Source organism: Equus quagga, chromosome 1 (genome assembly GCF_021613505.1).
Source record: "Equus quagga isolate Etosha38 chromosome 1, UCLA_HA_Equagga_1.0, whole genome shotgun sequence".
In the NCBI taxonomy this organism is placed as follows: Eukaryota; Metazoa; Chordata; class Mammalia; order Perissodactyla; family Equidae; genus Equus; species Equus quagga.
The window spans coordinates 62,603,328-62,619,433 of record NC_060267.1 but is presented as its reverse complement, the minus strand read 5'-3'; the positions used below and the strand labels follow the sequence as shown (position 1 = coordinate 62,619,433).

The window sequence follows — 16,106 nt, the reverse complement described above, 5'->3', positions numbered from 1 at the left end:
CATTACTGATCATCTATCCGTCCTTCTGGTTGCTAAAGAATTCAACTTGAATGAGGCTGTGCTACAAATCAACCTTAGGCACTGGACTATCTACTGTTCACTCTTGCTGTTAATGATCTCTTACCATTTTGTTTAAAACCTTAACACATGCACCTTACATCCTTTTGTGGAATAACATAAGGCTTAAAAAATTTTAAATAACAGTGCTAAGTATGGAACGTGATGCTGTTGCTATACACAATGTTGGCTAGTCTCCCAATATAATTCAATTTTTTACTTCTACCAACTAATTATTAGGATGGCATGTGGACAAGGAAACGAAAATCTGCAGTTAGATACAGGGTTACTCAGGAGCCAAGTTATAGATAACTTCAACCTTCTCCAGACTTGTACAGCCAAAGGAACTGAATGATTTTTATAGTTCATAATCACTTACTTGCCACTGGAACATTTGGCTTGAACCGTATGATGATTCTCATAGAACACAGCACTTGGCTATTCTAAGCTTGAGGTGTTAAAAGTCTCCAATGATTGAAATGATCTTCACGTACCACTTGAACTTAAGCTGAATAAAACCAATCTACTACTATTCAGATAGCACCAGACGGAAGTATTATAAAAGGTCACAGGGCAAAGCACTGTGTGCTTTGATTCTGTACCACTTAGTTATCATTATGATCTGGCTTAACCAATAAATATAGTGTTGAATGCATAATGCCATAAGAAATACAACAGGCACACAGCATGACAGCTGAGATGTATTCCTGGTGCTATCTGCCCACGTAAAGTCGTGGACATGTGTGGCATAGTGGGATGAGTGACCCTGATTCTCAAGTATACATGACATCCGAGTCACAGGATCTATAAAGGTTCCCCCACCTGAAGAGCCAACTTTCACACAGAGGTCTTCTATTTCCAGGACTCATTCACTGAAAAAAACTGCGTATTTGATGCAACGTTTATAGAAGCTGTCAGCCAGGACATTAAAATAGCCTTTCTCCTGGAGGGGTGGTTCTCAACCAGGGGAGAATTTGCCGCCCAGGGGCCAAGTGGCAATCTCTGATGACACTTTAGTTGTCATAACTTGGGGAGTGCTATGGCATATAGTGGGCAGAGGCCAGGGATCCTGCTAAACCTACTACATTGCATAGGGCAACTCCCACAACAAAGAATCACCCAGCCCAAAATGTCAGTGATGCTGACGTCGACAAACTTCTAGAAAGCAGAACATACTAACAGTGTTCTTCAGAACCAGATTCGGGTAAGGTTGGGAGAATGCAGACGCTGGAAAACTAGCTAAATGAGAGCAGTTATCTTTTTTTTTTTTGGTCTTTTTTTAAACCTTAACTAGTTCCCTTCTTTTTGGCCCATCTACTTTGCCAAATCTTTATCCCATATCCCACCTCCACACCCTCCCTAAATTAACTATCCAGCTGGCTTGTTCCCAAATCAGTTCGAAATCATTCTCCAGTCTTCAAAGTAACCCTCCCAGGCTTTCTTGTAAGCTTGAAAAGGAGAAAATAATGCCGTGGGAAGAGAAAGTAGCATTTCTGAAGAAAAACTAGAAAATACAAGCACACAGCCCTATCTCTGAACTGTAACACCTCCTTTCTCTCTTCTTTCCGTTTTCACTATATGGCAGGACAAGTTCTGTTTGGAGAATGGGAGGAGGCAAAAAGCATTAAGAAGTAAGAGATGCCCCCACTCTCACCTGATATTCGAGAGAATATGAAGGAGGGGGAAACTACACACCCAGTCTGAATTCATGGATGGTAACAGGATATTGAACCCAAGAGAACTGGGCAAGAGCATGGAGAGGTAAAATAAAACACCTTAATTAAGAATTCTTGGCATAGTCGCGGCAGGATTTCAGAGACACCCACCGGAGGCCACCTGGAATCTACAATGAACCGGCATTCGGTACCAATAAGGGCCCACTGAGCCCCCCGGATCACTGCATTCTTCAGGTGACCTTGGTGAGTTCTCCTGAAACCCGGACCTCCTTATTTTAAGTTGACGGTCCAAGAGTTTATATGAGCTGGGTAAGGTCTTAAGACTAGAGGTTTTGAGGGGTACCGGTACAGTTCCTAGGTGGAGAAAAACCTAGAGAGAATTCCTAAGCCTCAGGGGCTTAGAGGAGCTTGGAGTGAGCTGGGTTGGTTGTCCTTTTAATTTGGCTTTGAATTGGAAAGAGTTGTGTTTATAGAGTCTGAACAAACTGCTTGATAGAGAAATGAGAGACTGAATGTCTTCAGCTCTGAAGAAAAGGGACACTTGCTCTTCCCGGCCTTTACCAAAAGGCACCCTTAGGTGACTAAGGACCTCAGCGGGAGTGTCAGAGGATCAATCCTGGCGACAGGCAGCGGTCCCATAGGGAACTCCACTTTCATTCATGGTAATTAATTACAGGCTCGTCCGGGGACGCGCACATAAGGGCTGGTCACCCGCGCTTCCGAGCCCCATGGTGGTTTTAGACTGCCGGAGGAAAAACCGAGGCATGTAAGAGAGTGTTTACGACCTTTCTATAGGGAGTAACACTCACAAGCAGCACACTTCTGACCCACTACACTGTCCTCAGAAGTTGTTCAGACTTTATTTTAAAAACAAAAAAAGAAAAAACAGACAAGCAAAAAGGAAATGGGAAAACCGTGCTTTTAAAGCCGGCCAGCTCCCGGTATGGACAACCTCCCAATGGGACTCCAGCTGGTTTCCTGAATGGAAGCAATGCTTGCAAGTATCTAACAAAATGGGAAGGATTAACTAAGAATGACTTAAGTGGCCAAAGTGGGGAACGTTCGATATCTCAAAGCTACTGTATTTGCGCGCACAAGTAGAAAGAGCCGGCTCTAAAACTAAAGCAAAAGAATGGGAAGCTTATTATGACTGGCATTTAGAGGCTTCAAAACGTAATAATGATAAAGTGAATTGTTTACAGGAGACTAACCGTAAATTGGCAGAGACTGTATCTGAATTTAAAAAAAGGATAAGAAGTCAGAAACGGTCCCAACCCGCTTATCCCTTCCATCTCCTCTGCAGTTGCCTTTGGAATCTCAGAGCTCATCTCCTTCTTCTTTTCTAAAGAGCTCTATTCCATTGACTTAAAGTAAGCGCTTACAAAAGGTTTTTCTGAATAGAACTAACCCAAATGTCTTCATCTCTCTTAGATTTACAATGGCCATTTTCGCCTCCTTTTGAGCTTTGCAACCGGGAAACAAAGAAATCTTTAAGGAGTAAAAGGCTCCACCCCTGGGAGCCCCAACTTTGGGTTTCTGGGCCTGATCACCCCAGCAACCCTAAGTGGGGTGCCCTCTCTTGACAGTTGACTCATTGAGTGTTTTAGTCACCTACTGAGTCAGTTATAAGGGTAGGAGACCTGTGATTTATTCTGTGAACTGTCCTGCTGGGGTTGTGTGCCCAGCATGGGAACTGTTGTGTGACTCTTATCTTGATAACCCTCTGGAAGAGGCCATGAGCGCGAGGTCTGATCTCTTCTCTTCTTTTCTTTGTCTGTTTTGCTCATCATCTCTTCTGTTGTCACCAAGTCGAGTTTAAGTTCAGGCTGGACCTGACCGGAACCTGGACCTCCTGTAAATCGAAAACTTGGGTTTGTCTGTGCCTTTGTGATGCAGTTGGACAGGTAGATCAACCTGGAATGTAATTTGAGTTAAAACCCAGTTTCTGAGAAATCAAAAGTTTTGGCTTAAAGTAAGTGCTTACATAAATTCTAAATGTAGTAGAAATTAACCCAGTGTCTTTCAAAGTTAACGTGATGTGAATTAACCTTTGGTAAATGAAAGCTTGGTTAAGTTTGTTGGTTTGATTGAAAATAGTCTTGTTGTCAGAGTTGTCGGTATTTGCATACGATGCAGGCATGCAGCCTGGGTTTACTAGTCAAATAAGTTCATGCTGTCTGTTAGAAATTCGTCAGCAAAGTAATAGCTTTAAATGAGGACCAGTTTTGTCTCATGTCTCATGAGGTTTTCATAGGTAATCTGAACATAAGTGTTGGAAACAAACGGTTTAAATACATGAAAGTGGGTACAATCACTGTTTTATGGTCTGTATACTTGGAAAAAACACCTCCGAAATTCTTTTGGTAACAATCTTGAGTTTTGCCAAGTTAAGTTAAATGATAAAAATCTGAGTATCTGGGTAATTTTTGGATTGGATAGAACAAACGTTGCTAAACATCTAAGTTTATCTGCTTTTGGTTTTTATTGCAGAGATGCTAAAGTCTATGGGTCTTTTACTGTAAAGTGATGTGTTCCTAGAAATTATGAAGTGTTTAGAATGCTGATATAAAAGACAATTTGTAATTGCTTACCTTTTAGTGTTTACTAGGGTCTGTTAATGGTTAAAAGTTCTAATGAACATATGTAATTAAAGTTATTGGAAATTAAGGAAAACAGCTCTGTATTCAAGGAAAGTTAAAATGTATGTTTTCAGTAAAAAGGGTATAAACAATGGAAATATTTTGTTTGGTTGGTTAAGAAAGATAAATTTGTCCTAATGTACTAGAAGGGAAGAAAGCAAGCATGGGACAAATTCTGAAGGCAAAAAGAAAGTTGTAGAAGGTATGTGAAGGAGAAATTCTGAAAGTAGTTTTATGCCTGGTGAAGTAGACTAAGATTAAAGTAAATCCAATTAAACAAATGAGTTTTAATGTTAAAAAACAAAACTGCTAACAGAGATTAAGATCAAGAACCAGTTATACAGGACTGAATGAACTGAGGATGATTATAATTTTTACGACTTTTGTTTGAAATATTGTTTTTGATGTGTTGTTTTGTTTTCTCAGATTTAAGGAAATCTTTTCTCTTATGCTAACCATGTCTTATAGCAATCAGTGAAATTATACCTTTGTGAGCAAAACTGAAACATTTATCTTTTTCTCCCGACCTGATCCCTCCAGAATTTGGAAACCCTTTGTGAGTGAGTATGGTTATTTCATGGCAATATAGTTATTTGCATAAGTTCAATAAGAATCTGTTCTCCTTGTAACAGGACACATTTGTTATCTTACCAAAACTTTGACTAGAATGTCATGTTTGAGAGAAAGATACAGACTCAGATATGACAATACTGCCTTTGAGGAATAAGGCTGACTTTCTGGAAATAAAGCCACTTGGAAATATGGGCCTGGTACCTTGCTTTACAGAGAGAGATTCCAGCAATCTTACCTGGTAAGTAAGGAAGCTTGCTTATCTGGCAGGTGCGATGAACCTCGAAATATTTTGGAGAATCTCAAGAAAGGAGAGAAATTCACCCAAATCTAAGGTAGTGCAGGCAAGGCCTGATGGCACAAATCCTTGGCTTGGCTTTTCTGGCCTCGAGAAGTCTTTAAAGTTCAATCTGAGATTCCTCATAAAAAAATTCCAGCAAAAGCAGATTTAAGAGCCTATATGATCAATTGCTATTCTTGCTGCACTTATGTAAATAATTGGGCCAAGTTTCTTGAAACTAAACTTATTTTGCAAACCAATTAGTCTTAATTTGACTATCTTTGGTAAAAATGAGGGTGATTTTGGAGAGAAGAATTATGTTTCAGTAAAAAAAAAAACTATAATGCACATTTGTGGATGTTGGAACCTAGTTCTGTTAATTGTCTTTGAGGTTTTTTTTTTTTTCTACCTGTGAACTGAACTGGATCCTGAATTCTTCTACTGAAATATCTGGTTACAAATCTCCAAACTAATGTTTTCAATTTTTCCCTCATTTTTATTTGGAATCATTGAGAATTGATCATGCTCTTTTTCCTGAAACCTTGCAAACTGAAGCTGAACAACTTGATAGAAACTTAAGAGAGATTCCTATCTGTTGCTGTGTAAGCTGTAAGCCACTCAAAAAGATACCTGAATGCCCAATGACATCATCAGACATTTCAAGCTGCAAAAAGATGCTTTGACTCTGACATCTAGAAGTCTTCTTGACTGCCTGCCCCCTGGATGCAGGAACTAATTTATAATTTGCTCCAACCATTAACCTTGTTACCTTGCTTCCAACATCACAAGGGAGAGAAGACCACGACTACATTCTATTGTTTAATTTGGTTTACAAATGAGTCTTACTTAAGTGTAGGTGAGGATGTTACACTGTCTGGCCTCAAGAATGCCTGCTACTTTCTGTTAACTCTGCTAACCCAGTAAGATTTCCTTCTACAGGCTCAAGAAATTGCCACAGAACAACAGAAACAGATGTGGCAGTCAAAAGGGGGAATTTTTGACACCCCTTCGCAGATGTGGTTCGGGCCCAATAAGAAACCCACTCCATGGGTCACAAGGGCACTTTCCCTTCCTAAGGGACCCTTTGAGGTATGACAATAGGACTTTGTCCAAACGCCACCATCTCAAGGATAAACATATCTTGTAATGATCTGTATGTTCTCACATTGTTTTGAGGCCTTTCCTTGCAGAAGAGCAACGGCTTTAACAGTAGGTAATTACTATTAGAATAATTCCTGTTTGAGGAATTCCTCGCGAGTTACGCAGTGACTGGGGAACTCAAATCTGTTTGTAATGTTTGGCCAATGTTGCAGCATTTCCACTGTGCTTACCATCCTCGATCCTCAGGACTGGTAAAACGAATGGCACAACTAGAACTTAATTGGCAAGCTTTCAGAAGCATTTACTCTCTCACGGCCAAAAGCTCTTCTGCTAGTGCTCCTTAATCTTCTATCTACTTTTTGTAAACATCGGCTGTCTCCTTTTTAAATAATACAACAGCCTATGCAATTAAATGAAGAAATATATAAACCAGGTTTGCTTAAGGGATGTATTACATGTTTTCATGGTCTTATTGTGGTGCTTAAAAGAAATGAAAGATTTGTAGCTGATTCTTTCACAGAGAAGTCCCAGAACTTAAGGATCATGGACTGTAACCTGAAGAATTTATTTATTGAGAGAGACATCAAATAAGACTCTCTGCAGCCCTGTTGGAAAGGACAATACCAGGAGGAGAAGAAGACGACATCTGTTGTAGACAGCTGTCCCAAGACTCCGGACCAGGCCTGTATTCCCAACCTTATATCTCCTCATTTAAACTTTTGTTATGCTTAAACTGTATACCTATTTTATAATTGTTTGGAATGCTATCATACTTAAAGTGATTAATTTGGAACAGACTGGTCTTGAAGGCCAGGAATTTATCGAGTGACTCCTAATGGAACTCAATGGTTATGTGGAACAAATCTTTGGCCTTGGCTACTGCCTGGATGGCTAAAACATTGCACCCCGAGTTTCCTTTAAAAGCAGGGAAGGAGTCAGGCTGAGTTAAAACCTGTCGCCAATCTCCTTCTCTTTAAGGCCGGATGGGCTTGTTCAGTGCTCCACTGGTATGGCTATATTTGCAGCCATATTTGCTCCTTCTTTGGAGCTAACAGATGTCATTATTACATATGGAAGATCTGACTAAATTTACTCAAGAAGCCCTTAACGATAGTCAAGCAGGAATAGTCTCATTAAATACTGAAATGCCTTTAATGAGAAGGGCTGTCCTTCAAAACAGAATGGCTTTAGATATTCTTACTGCATCCCAAGGTGGTACATAGACAATCATTCAGACTGAATGCTGTGCTTTTATACGTCATGAATCTTCCAATGTGTTATCTCTGCTAAAACATATGAAGCAGCAAGTGGATGCCTTACGCGATCCGACACCCAGTCTTGAGTTGTTTGGTTAGCTCCCTTCCCGTATCAGTTCCCTTTTCCAATCTAGATTGGAATTCCTATTTTTACTACTTCTTGGAATTCTTGTACTAGTCATAATATTCAAACTAATTGTTGTTTTCTTTACTCAGTGTTGTAAGAGTAGCATACAAACTAGAGTAATGATTGCTCGATGGCTTGAGATGGTTGATCTGTCTTATAACCCTAGACAAATTTCCTTTTCTGCTAGAGACTATGACTAAGAATGCATTTCAGACTAATCCTTTCAAAAATGCTGTTATTATCGTTACTGTACTTGTTCTATAATCATATACAATGTAAATGCAAGGTGTCATAGAAAAGCGCATATGCAATGTTTGTGCAACAATCTAAATTAATTACATAACATATGAAATGCTTCCTCTGTTAATAAATATACTTCCATGCTTGTCCACTATTTCCCCCCAACGTGGACGACTAGGCAAATAAATGAAATAAAAGCCTAGCACTGAGGGACATGATGGACCCAGGGCAGGCAGCAACCACCCTGGCGCCGAGGGACAATATTTTGATCATCAATGCTTTCTATCGAAAGATTAGAGATCAAAAGGGGGAAATGACAAATAAAAATGGCAAGCAATAGGATATATTGGAGTATATGAGGAAGCCATTTGGTAAAACCTAATTCGGCCTGACTTTTTTTTTCAAAAGGGCCTGACTGTGGCTATTGAGCACGCATTGCATATCTGCTTAGACATTTCCTATGGCCAGAACAAAGGCCCTTGAAATAAAGGTGCAACTTCCCCCACGTTAGCATTTCCTTAGGGATAAGCATTTTTCCTTAGGCTAGGAACTGATTGCTGCACTCACCTCCCAGCTCACCTGTGACCACCCAGCTGGAGACAACAGACTGCCACCCTGCTGTGTTCACTGAGACAGAAGACCTACCTGCTATTTCCATCAATCGCTGTGCCGACAGAGCAGTCTCGAGCAGTCTCGCGACTATTGTAAAAGGGACATTTCAATCCTATGTGAAACATCCTCTTTGAGGGTATATAACCACCCTTATACCCCCACTTCTTTGGAGTGCTCTGTTCCTTTGTGGAAAGACTCTCCCGGGTTATAATCCTCGGATTTAAGCTCAGAATAAACTCACCCAAATTTTCATTTATAGATTGGATATGGATTATTTTCGTCGACAGAATAAAATTTTGGGAATTAGCTGAATATTTTCACATACCCTCCAGAAAACTTATCTATGGTAGCTCCCAAAGCAAGAACAAATTTTATATTAAAATGTAACTACGTAGAAGCTTTACAGTGTAAATTTAAGTTACATATTGCCACTTCATTCTGACACCCTTGGCTAGTACAGAAGAGAGAAGCAGGTCTCTATTAAAACCCATCTGAAAGGATCTCAATACACCAAATTATTTCCCCTGTAGGGTGATCCTAATTTTATATAGATGCACTGTACTACATCTTATAACCTTATTTAGGATTACATGTACTGTAAGCAACTTTAGACCCACAAAATGGAAAACAAAAGCCAACCCTGTGAAAGAGAAAGTAAAGTAACAAAAACCAACAGGGGAAAAAGGGAAAAGTAAATACCTGGATCCAGCAGATTTAAAGGAGAGATAACTATCACCTCCTGAAACAAACTACACTTTTTCTCAGGATAACAAATTTCTTCACTTCTATTCGTTTTATTTTTTCTACAGTTAAGTAAAAAAACCAGGCACAGTCTAAAAGATAAGGACCTAATTCTAAGTCCCTTAAAAGGGGCTAATATGGATTTTTGGCCAAGATTACAGACAATCTAAATACTTAAAGAACAAAACAATGTATTGAACAGCTATTGTATGCAAATCCCATAACTGAAAAGCTTCAGGGGCGCTTTTAAAGAGAGGCTAAGAAATGAGTTAGATGTGGTGGTGTCCCAGGATCCTTACACTCGGCTATAAATTGCCCTCCAGATGAACTTCACTGGTACAGTCTCCAGCTTGTCTCTCTGGATCCTGGATCCTCTAGTGGCAACAGAGAGATGAAATTTTAAAATGGCCCTCTCTAAGCCGATCCTCTGCTCCCTGTCTGATCTGATCTCCCACAACTCTCCCCCATCTCACTCGGCTCCAGCAACACTAGCCCCTTGCTGTTCTAGGATCACAACAGGAATGCTCCAGCCTCCAGGCCTTTGCACTCTTAGACCACTGCTTTCCCCAGACAGCCATCTGGCTTGCTCCCTTACCTCCTGCAGGCCTCCGGTGAGATGCCATTCTCAGTGAGGCCTTCCCTGACCAACCAATAAACAGCAACTCCTCCCCCACAGCAGGCTCTACCTTTTACCTAGTATTATTTTTCTTCATACCATTATCACATTTGACTTGATTTTCTGTCTGTAAAAGGGAGGCTCCATCTTTATACTGTCCACTGCTGTACTGTCAGTAGTCAGGACAGTGCCTGGCATGGTTATTTGTTGTATAAACGATGCTTATCTAGTCAAGCATATGGAAAGTCATGGCAGTCACTGACTCATAAGAGCTGACAATAATTCAGAGATGCTCAGATGTATCTATTTAATTCCGACTACAATAATTCAGCCTATTTTAAAATAGGCTTTTAAAATATTTAAGCTTCTAATATTTCTAAATTTTTTTTTGGTGAGGAAGATTTGCTCTGAGCTAACATCTGTTGCCAATCTTCTCTTTTTTTTTTACTTGAGAAAGATTCACCCTGAGCTAAAATCTGCACCAATCTTCCTCTATTTTGTATGTGGGTTCTGCCACAGCCAGGCTTGACAAGTGGAGTAGGTCCGCTCCCGGGACCCAAACTTGCGGACCCAGGCCACCGAAGTGGAATGCACGAGACTTAACCACTACACCACGGGGCTGGCCCCTAAGCTTCTAATATTTCTAAATTTAAAAAAATTAGTAGACGTTTAACTAAAAGGAAAGTATCTAAAAAATATTTGATTCAGATCACTATTTAGGCTAAACCCTAGTTGATCATTACTAATTATAGCAATTTATAAAAGTTCCAGATTTGGTGTAGTATTCAAGAGGAACTATAAACTTCCACTACTAAATTATTCACCATAGTAAACTTTGATTAATGGACTCTTTATTTTACTTTTTTTTGTCTCATTTATTCTGAGGTTCCTGCAGGAAGACCCAAGTGGACAGTGACTTAGCTGCCAGCTAGTATTAAAAGAAGCTAACTCCCAAGAAAGCTATGCCAGAATCTCAATAACCAAAGCAAAAGTATTCACAACCAATTCTTCAGGCTGTCCTCTGGAAACACTTTTCCCCCTTTAGAGATGCCCTAGAAGGGAGCAGAAGAAAGAGTGGAAAAACGAAAGCATGAGAAAAGCTAAGAAGATGGGAGGAACTTTAAAAGCTCAAGTTCTCTAAACCCCAAGTGATGACTTCAAGCACATGAATGTTTGATTAATCAAATTCAAAGCACATGAAAATTGTGTTTTCTGTGCCCTGTACATAGATTATACAAAAAGCTGCCTGTGTTAAAAAAAACCCTAAGCATGCAGCATGGTAACACCTGTGTAGTAAAGAGAACTCTCCCGACCCCCAGCCCCCAGACTCACTTTCCCTGGTGTCTGGGCACTGCTAGCTGTGTCTCCATGTCAATCACAGACACGCTTCGCTTTATAGGGCTTCGCTTTATTGTGCTTCCCAGATATCGTTTTTTAAAAATTTTACAGAACGGAAGGTGTGTGGCAATCAAGCAGGTCTATCAGTGCCTTTTCCCAACAGCATTTGCTCACTTCATGTCTGTGTGTCACATTTTGGTAGTTCTTGCAATACTTCAAAATTTTCATTATTATTATATGTTATGGTGATCTGTGATCAGTGACTTTTGATGTTACTTTGTAATTGTTTTGGGGCGTCATGAACCATGACCACATAAGACGGCGAACTTAATTGACAAATGTTGTGCGTGTTCTGACTGCTCCACTGGCTGGCCATTTCCCATCTCTCTTCCTCTCCTCAGGCTTCCTTATTCTCTGAGACACAACAATGTTGAAATTAGGCCAATTAATAACCCTACAATGACCTCTAAGTGTTCAAGTGAAAGGAAGAGTTGCATGACTCTCTCTTTTTTTTAAGGTTGGCCCTGAGCTAACATCTATTGCCAATCTTTTTTTATTTTCCCTTCTTTTTCTTCCCAAAGCCCCCCAATACATAGCTGTATATTCTAGTTGTAGGTCCTTCTAGTTCTGCTATGTGGGATGCCAGCCTCAGCATGGCTTGATGAGCGGCACCAGGTCCGCACCCAGGATCTGAACGGGCAAAACCCTGGGTTGCTGAAGCGGAGTGTGTGAACCTAACCACTCGGCCACAGGGCCGGCCCCCCAACTCTCACTTTAAATCAAAAGCTAGAAATGGGGCCAGCCCTGTAGCCGAGTGGTTAAGTTCCCAGGCTCCACTTCAGCGGCCCATGGTTTTGCTGGTTCGAATCCTGGGTGAGGACATGGCGCCGCTCATCAAGCCATGCTGAGGCGGCATCTCACATGCCACAACTAGAAGGACCCACAGCTAAAAATACAGAACTATGTACCAGGGGGCTTTGGGGAGAAAAAGAAAAAAATAAAATCTTAAAAAAAAAAAAAAGCTAGAAATGATTAAAGCTTAGCGAGGCAGGCATGTGGAAAGCTGAGACAGGTTGAAAGCTAGGCCCCTTGGCACCAGCCAAGTTGTGAATGAAAGGAAAAGTTCCTGAGGGAAATTAAAAGTGCTACACGAATGATAAGAAGGCAAAACAGCTTTATTGCTGATATGGATAAAGTTTTAGTGGTGTGGACAGAAGATCAAACCAGCCACAACACTCCCTTAAACCAAAGCCTAATCCAGAGCAAGGCCCTAACTCTCTTCAATTCTGTGAAGGCTGTGAGCGGAGAGGAAGCTGCAGAAGAAAAGCGTGAAGCCAGCAGAGGTTGGTTCACAAGGTTTAAGGGAAGATGCTGTCTGCCAAATACAAAAGTGCACGGTGAAGCAGCACGTGCTGATGTAGAAGCTGTGGCAAGTTATCCAGAGGATCTAGCGAAGATAACTAATGAAGGCAGCTACACTACACAGCAGATTTTCAACGCAGACAAAACAGCCTTATAGTGGAAGATGCCATCTAGGACTTTCATACCTAGAGAGAAGTCAATGCCTGGCTTCAAAGGACAGGCTGACTCTCTCATTAGGGGCTAATGCAGCTGGTGACTTTTAAGTTGAAACCAATGCTCATTTACTATTGTGAAGATCCTAGGGCCCTGAAGAATGATGCTAAATCTACTCTACTGTGCTCTATAAATGGAACAACAAGGCCCAGATGACAGCACATCTGTTTATGACACGGTTTACTGAATATTTTAAGCCCACTGCTGAGACATACTACTTAGAAAAAAAGATTCCATTCCAAATATTAGTGCTCAATGACATGGCACCTGGTCACCCAAGAGCTCTGATGGAGATGGACAATGAGATTAATGTTGTTTTCATGCCTGCTAATACAACATCCATTCTGTAGTCCATGGATCAAGGAGTAATTTCAACTTTCAAGTCTTATTATTTAAAAAATACATTTTGTAAGGCTATAGCTGCCATAGATAGTGATTCCTCAGATGGATCTGGGAAAAGTAAACTGAAAAATCTCTGGAAAGGATTCATTATTCTAGATGCTATTAAGAACATTCACGATTCATGGGAAGACGTCAAAATAGCAACATTAACGGGATCCCAACCCTCACGGATGACTTTGAGGGGTTCAAGACTTCAGTGGAGGAGGTAACTGCAGATGTGGTGGAAAGAGCAACAGAATTAGAGTTAGAAGTGGAGCCTGAAGATGTGACTGAATTGCTGCAATCTCAGGATAAAACTTGAATGGATGAAGAGTTGCTTCTTATGGATGAGCAAAGAAAGTGGTTTCTTGAGATGGAATCTACTCCTGGAGAAGACACTGTGAAAATTGTTGAAATGACAACAAAGGATTTAGAATATTACATCAACTTAATTGCTAAAGCGAGGTTTGAGAAGACTCCAATTTTGAAAGAAGTTCTTCTGTAGGTAAAATGCTATCAAATAGCATCATATCCTACAGAGAAATCATTCGTGAAAGAAAGAGTCAATCGATGTGGCAAACTTCATTGTTGTCCTATTTTAAGGAACTGCCACAGCCACCCTAACCTTCACCAACCAGCACCCTGATCAGTCAGCAGTCGCCAACATTGAGGCAACACCCTCCACCAGCAAAAAGATTATGACCCGTTGAAGGCTCAAATGATGGTTAGCATTTTTTAGCAATAAAGCATTTTTTAATTACGGTATGTACTTTTTAAAAAAGATATAATGCTATTGCACACTTAATGGACTACACTATAGTGTAAATATAACTTTTTATACACACTTGGAAATAAAAAAGTTCGTGCGACTTGCTTTACTGCAGTGGCCTGGAACTGAACGCACAATATCTCCAAGGTACGCCTGTCCACTAAAACTCTACAACCCTAGGTGTCAGATGAGAAGGCTGGGCTAGAATATCCTACCAAGCCATACCCAAGCAGAAATGTGATGTTTCATTGTTAAAATGAAATACATGTGATTCTGCCTCTACCCACAACTGCCCCAATATTCAAGGAGAGAAAAAGGTTAGTGGAGAAAATTAATTCAATTAAAAATTTTTGTTCCATATTTTTTCTTACATTGTTGACATCTGCTAATGTTTATCACCTCTTAAGCATGAACAGATGATAGAATAAACATCATTACACACTAAGGATTGAAGAGATGCTATAACCTGGGCAAGATAACCAAGTGAATGGTAGGGTCTTGCTTTGAACTTAAACCCTCTGATTCCAAAGTCTGGCTTCTTAACCAGTACACTATACTCTTTTCAAAGAACAATAGACTAAAATATTAATACACAATTACTCCTAGTTTCTTTTTCTTGTGGACGTGTGTTCTTGACTTATTTTTGTAACGTATCTTTTTTATTTTTAACCAGCAAAATTATTCCTGGTTTTTATGACAGCAACACCATGGGGACATGAGATCAACCTTCCAAATGGACATGGGAACCCCCGATCTAAACTAAGAGTTCTCGGGGGTCGGCCTGGCGCAGCGGTTAAGTTTGCACAATCCGCTTTGGCGGCCCGGGGTTCGTCGGTTCGGATCCCAGGTATGGACACGGCACCGCTTGACAAGCTATGCTGTGGCAGGCGTCCCACATATAAAGTAGTGGAAGATGGGCATAGATGTTAGCTCAGGGTCAGTCTTCCTCAGCAAAAAGAGGAGGATTGGCGGCAGATGTTAGCTCAGGACTAATCTTCCTCAAAAAAATTAATTAAAAAAAAAGGAATTGTAAACTAAGAGCTCTCCAGTTAGTTTTCCAGCACTCTTTCTTACACGAGGGAAATACGCTTACGGCCAGTTCAAAATCGAACATAACAACATGCATCTGTCTATTAGTGACCTCTTGGGCGTGGATAAGAGCTTTCTTTCCCTGCAGCTTGAAAGAAGGCAGGTCAGCGAGTGACCGGCACAGGAGCAGAGAGCAGATTACGATTCGTCAGATCTCTCAGTCCCGGCTTTGTTCCTCTCCTCCAGGCAGTTTGAGGGTCAAAACGAGACACCGGTACTAGTGGGTCCCTGTCGCTGTCCCTAAGAGGCGGCCACACAGACACCGGTGTACCTTCCTGCTTGGACCAAATCCTAGTCCTTAGAGACCAGGGAGCCACCAGGCCTCCTTTCGGCCGACGACTAAAGGAGCTGGGGCGGGGGGAAGCAGGGGCTTTCCGGGGGTCGCCGGGCCACTGCCGCTGTGCCACCCTCCTTCCCTCGGCGGCGTCCGAAGGCTCCCGGGGGAAGGGCTTCCCGTCCCTTCGCTAGAGACCCGAAGACCAAGGAAGCCAATTCTCGGCCCCACCTGGGTGCGGCCTTGGCGGGAGGGCCAGGGACACTCACCGTCGTTCTCGTCGCTGTGCCGCCGCCGCGACATGCCGCACGCCGGAGCGCTGCCGAGCCGAGACACCGGGCGGGAAGCGCCGCAGGAACCGTTGGGCCGCCGGCCGGCGCGAGGACACCGGCGAGGTGCGCGGAGTGGCCGGCGCGCAGGCGCACTGGCTCGCGGCGGCTCCCGGAAGCGCAAGGAGCAGAGGCGGCCGGGCGGGCTCGGCGGGCTGGGATCCCGCAGGGCCGGCGTCCGGGGGCTCACCGGGCCAAGGGCGTCTGATGCCCGCACGCAACCACCCCCTCGGGCTTCCTCCGCCTGTCGGCTGCTTCCTTCTCCCGCCTTTCGCTCTAAGTCCTTCCGGGGCCAGGGCCCGCAGGCCGCGAGCCACGCTTGGGGGCGGTGGTCTAGGAGGGACGCTCCAGTCCCCGCCTCAATTTCAGACCCTCCTTCGGGGCCTCGCGGTGCTTTTCCCGGCGGCCCTTTCGCCAGCGTCCTCGAGGACTTCCG

General features: G+C 42.2%; 1 protein-coding gene across 1 annotated transcript in view; it reads right to left on the bottom strand.

Annotated features, from left to right (window-relative positions):
• NCBP1 (nuclear cap binding protein subunit 1) overlaps nucleotides 1-16,023 on the bottom strand; it is a 48,739-nt gene extending 32,716 nt beyond the window's left edge. The window contains exon 1 of the mRNA XM_046657105.1: nucleotides 15,611-16,023. Coding sequence (XP_046513061.1) covers nucleotides 15,611-15,644 — 34 coding nt within the window. The 5' untranslated portion in view covers nucleotides 15,645-16,023. The remainder of the gene's footprint in view (nucleotides 1-15,610) is intronic.
• Between the last annotated feature and the right edge of the window lie 83 nt (nucleotides 16,024-16,106).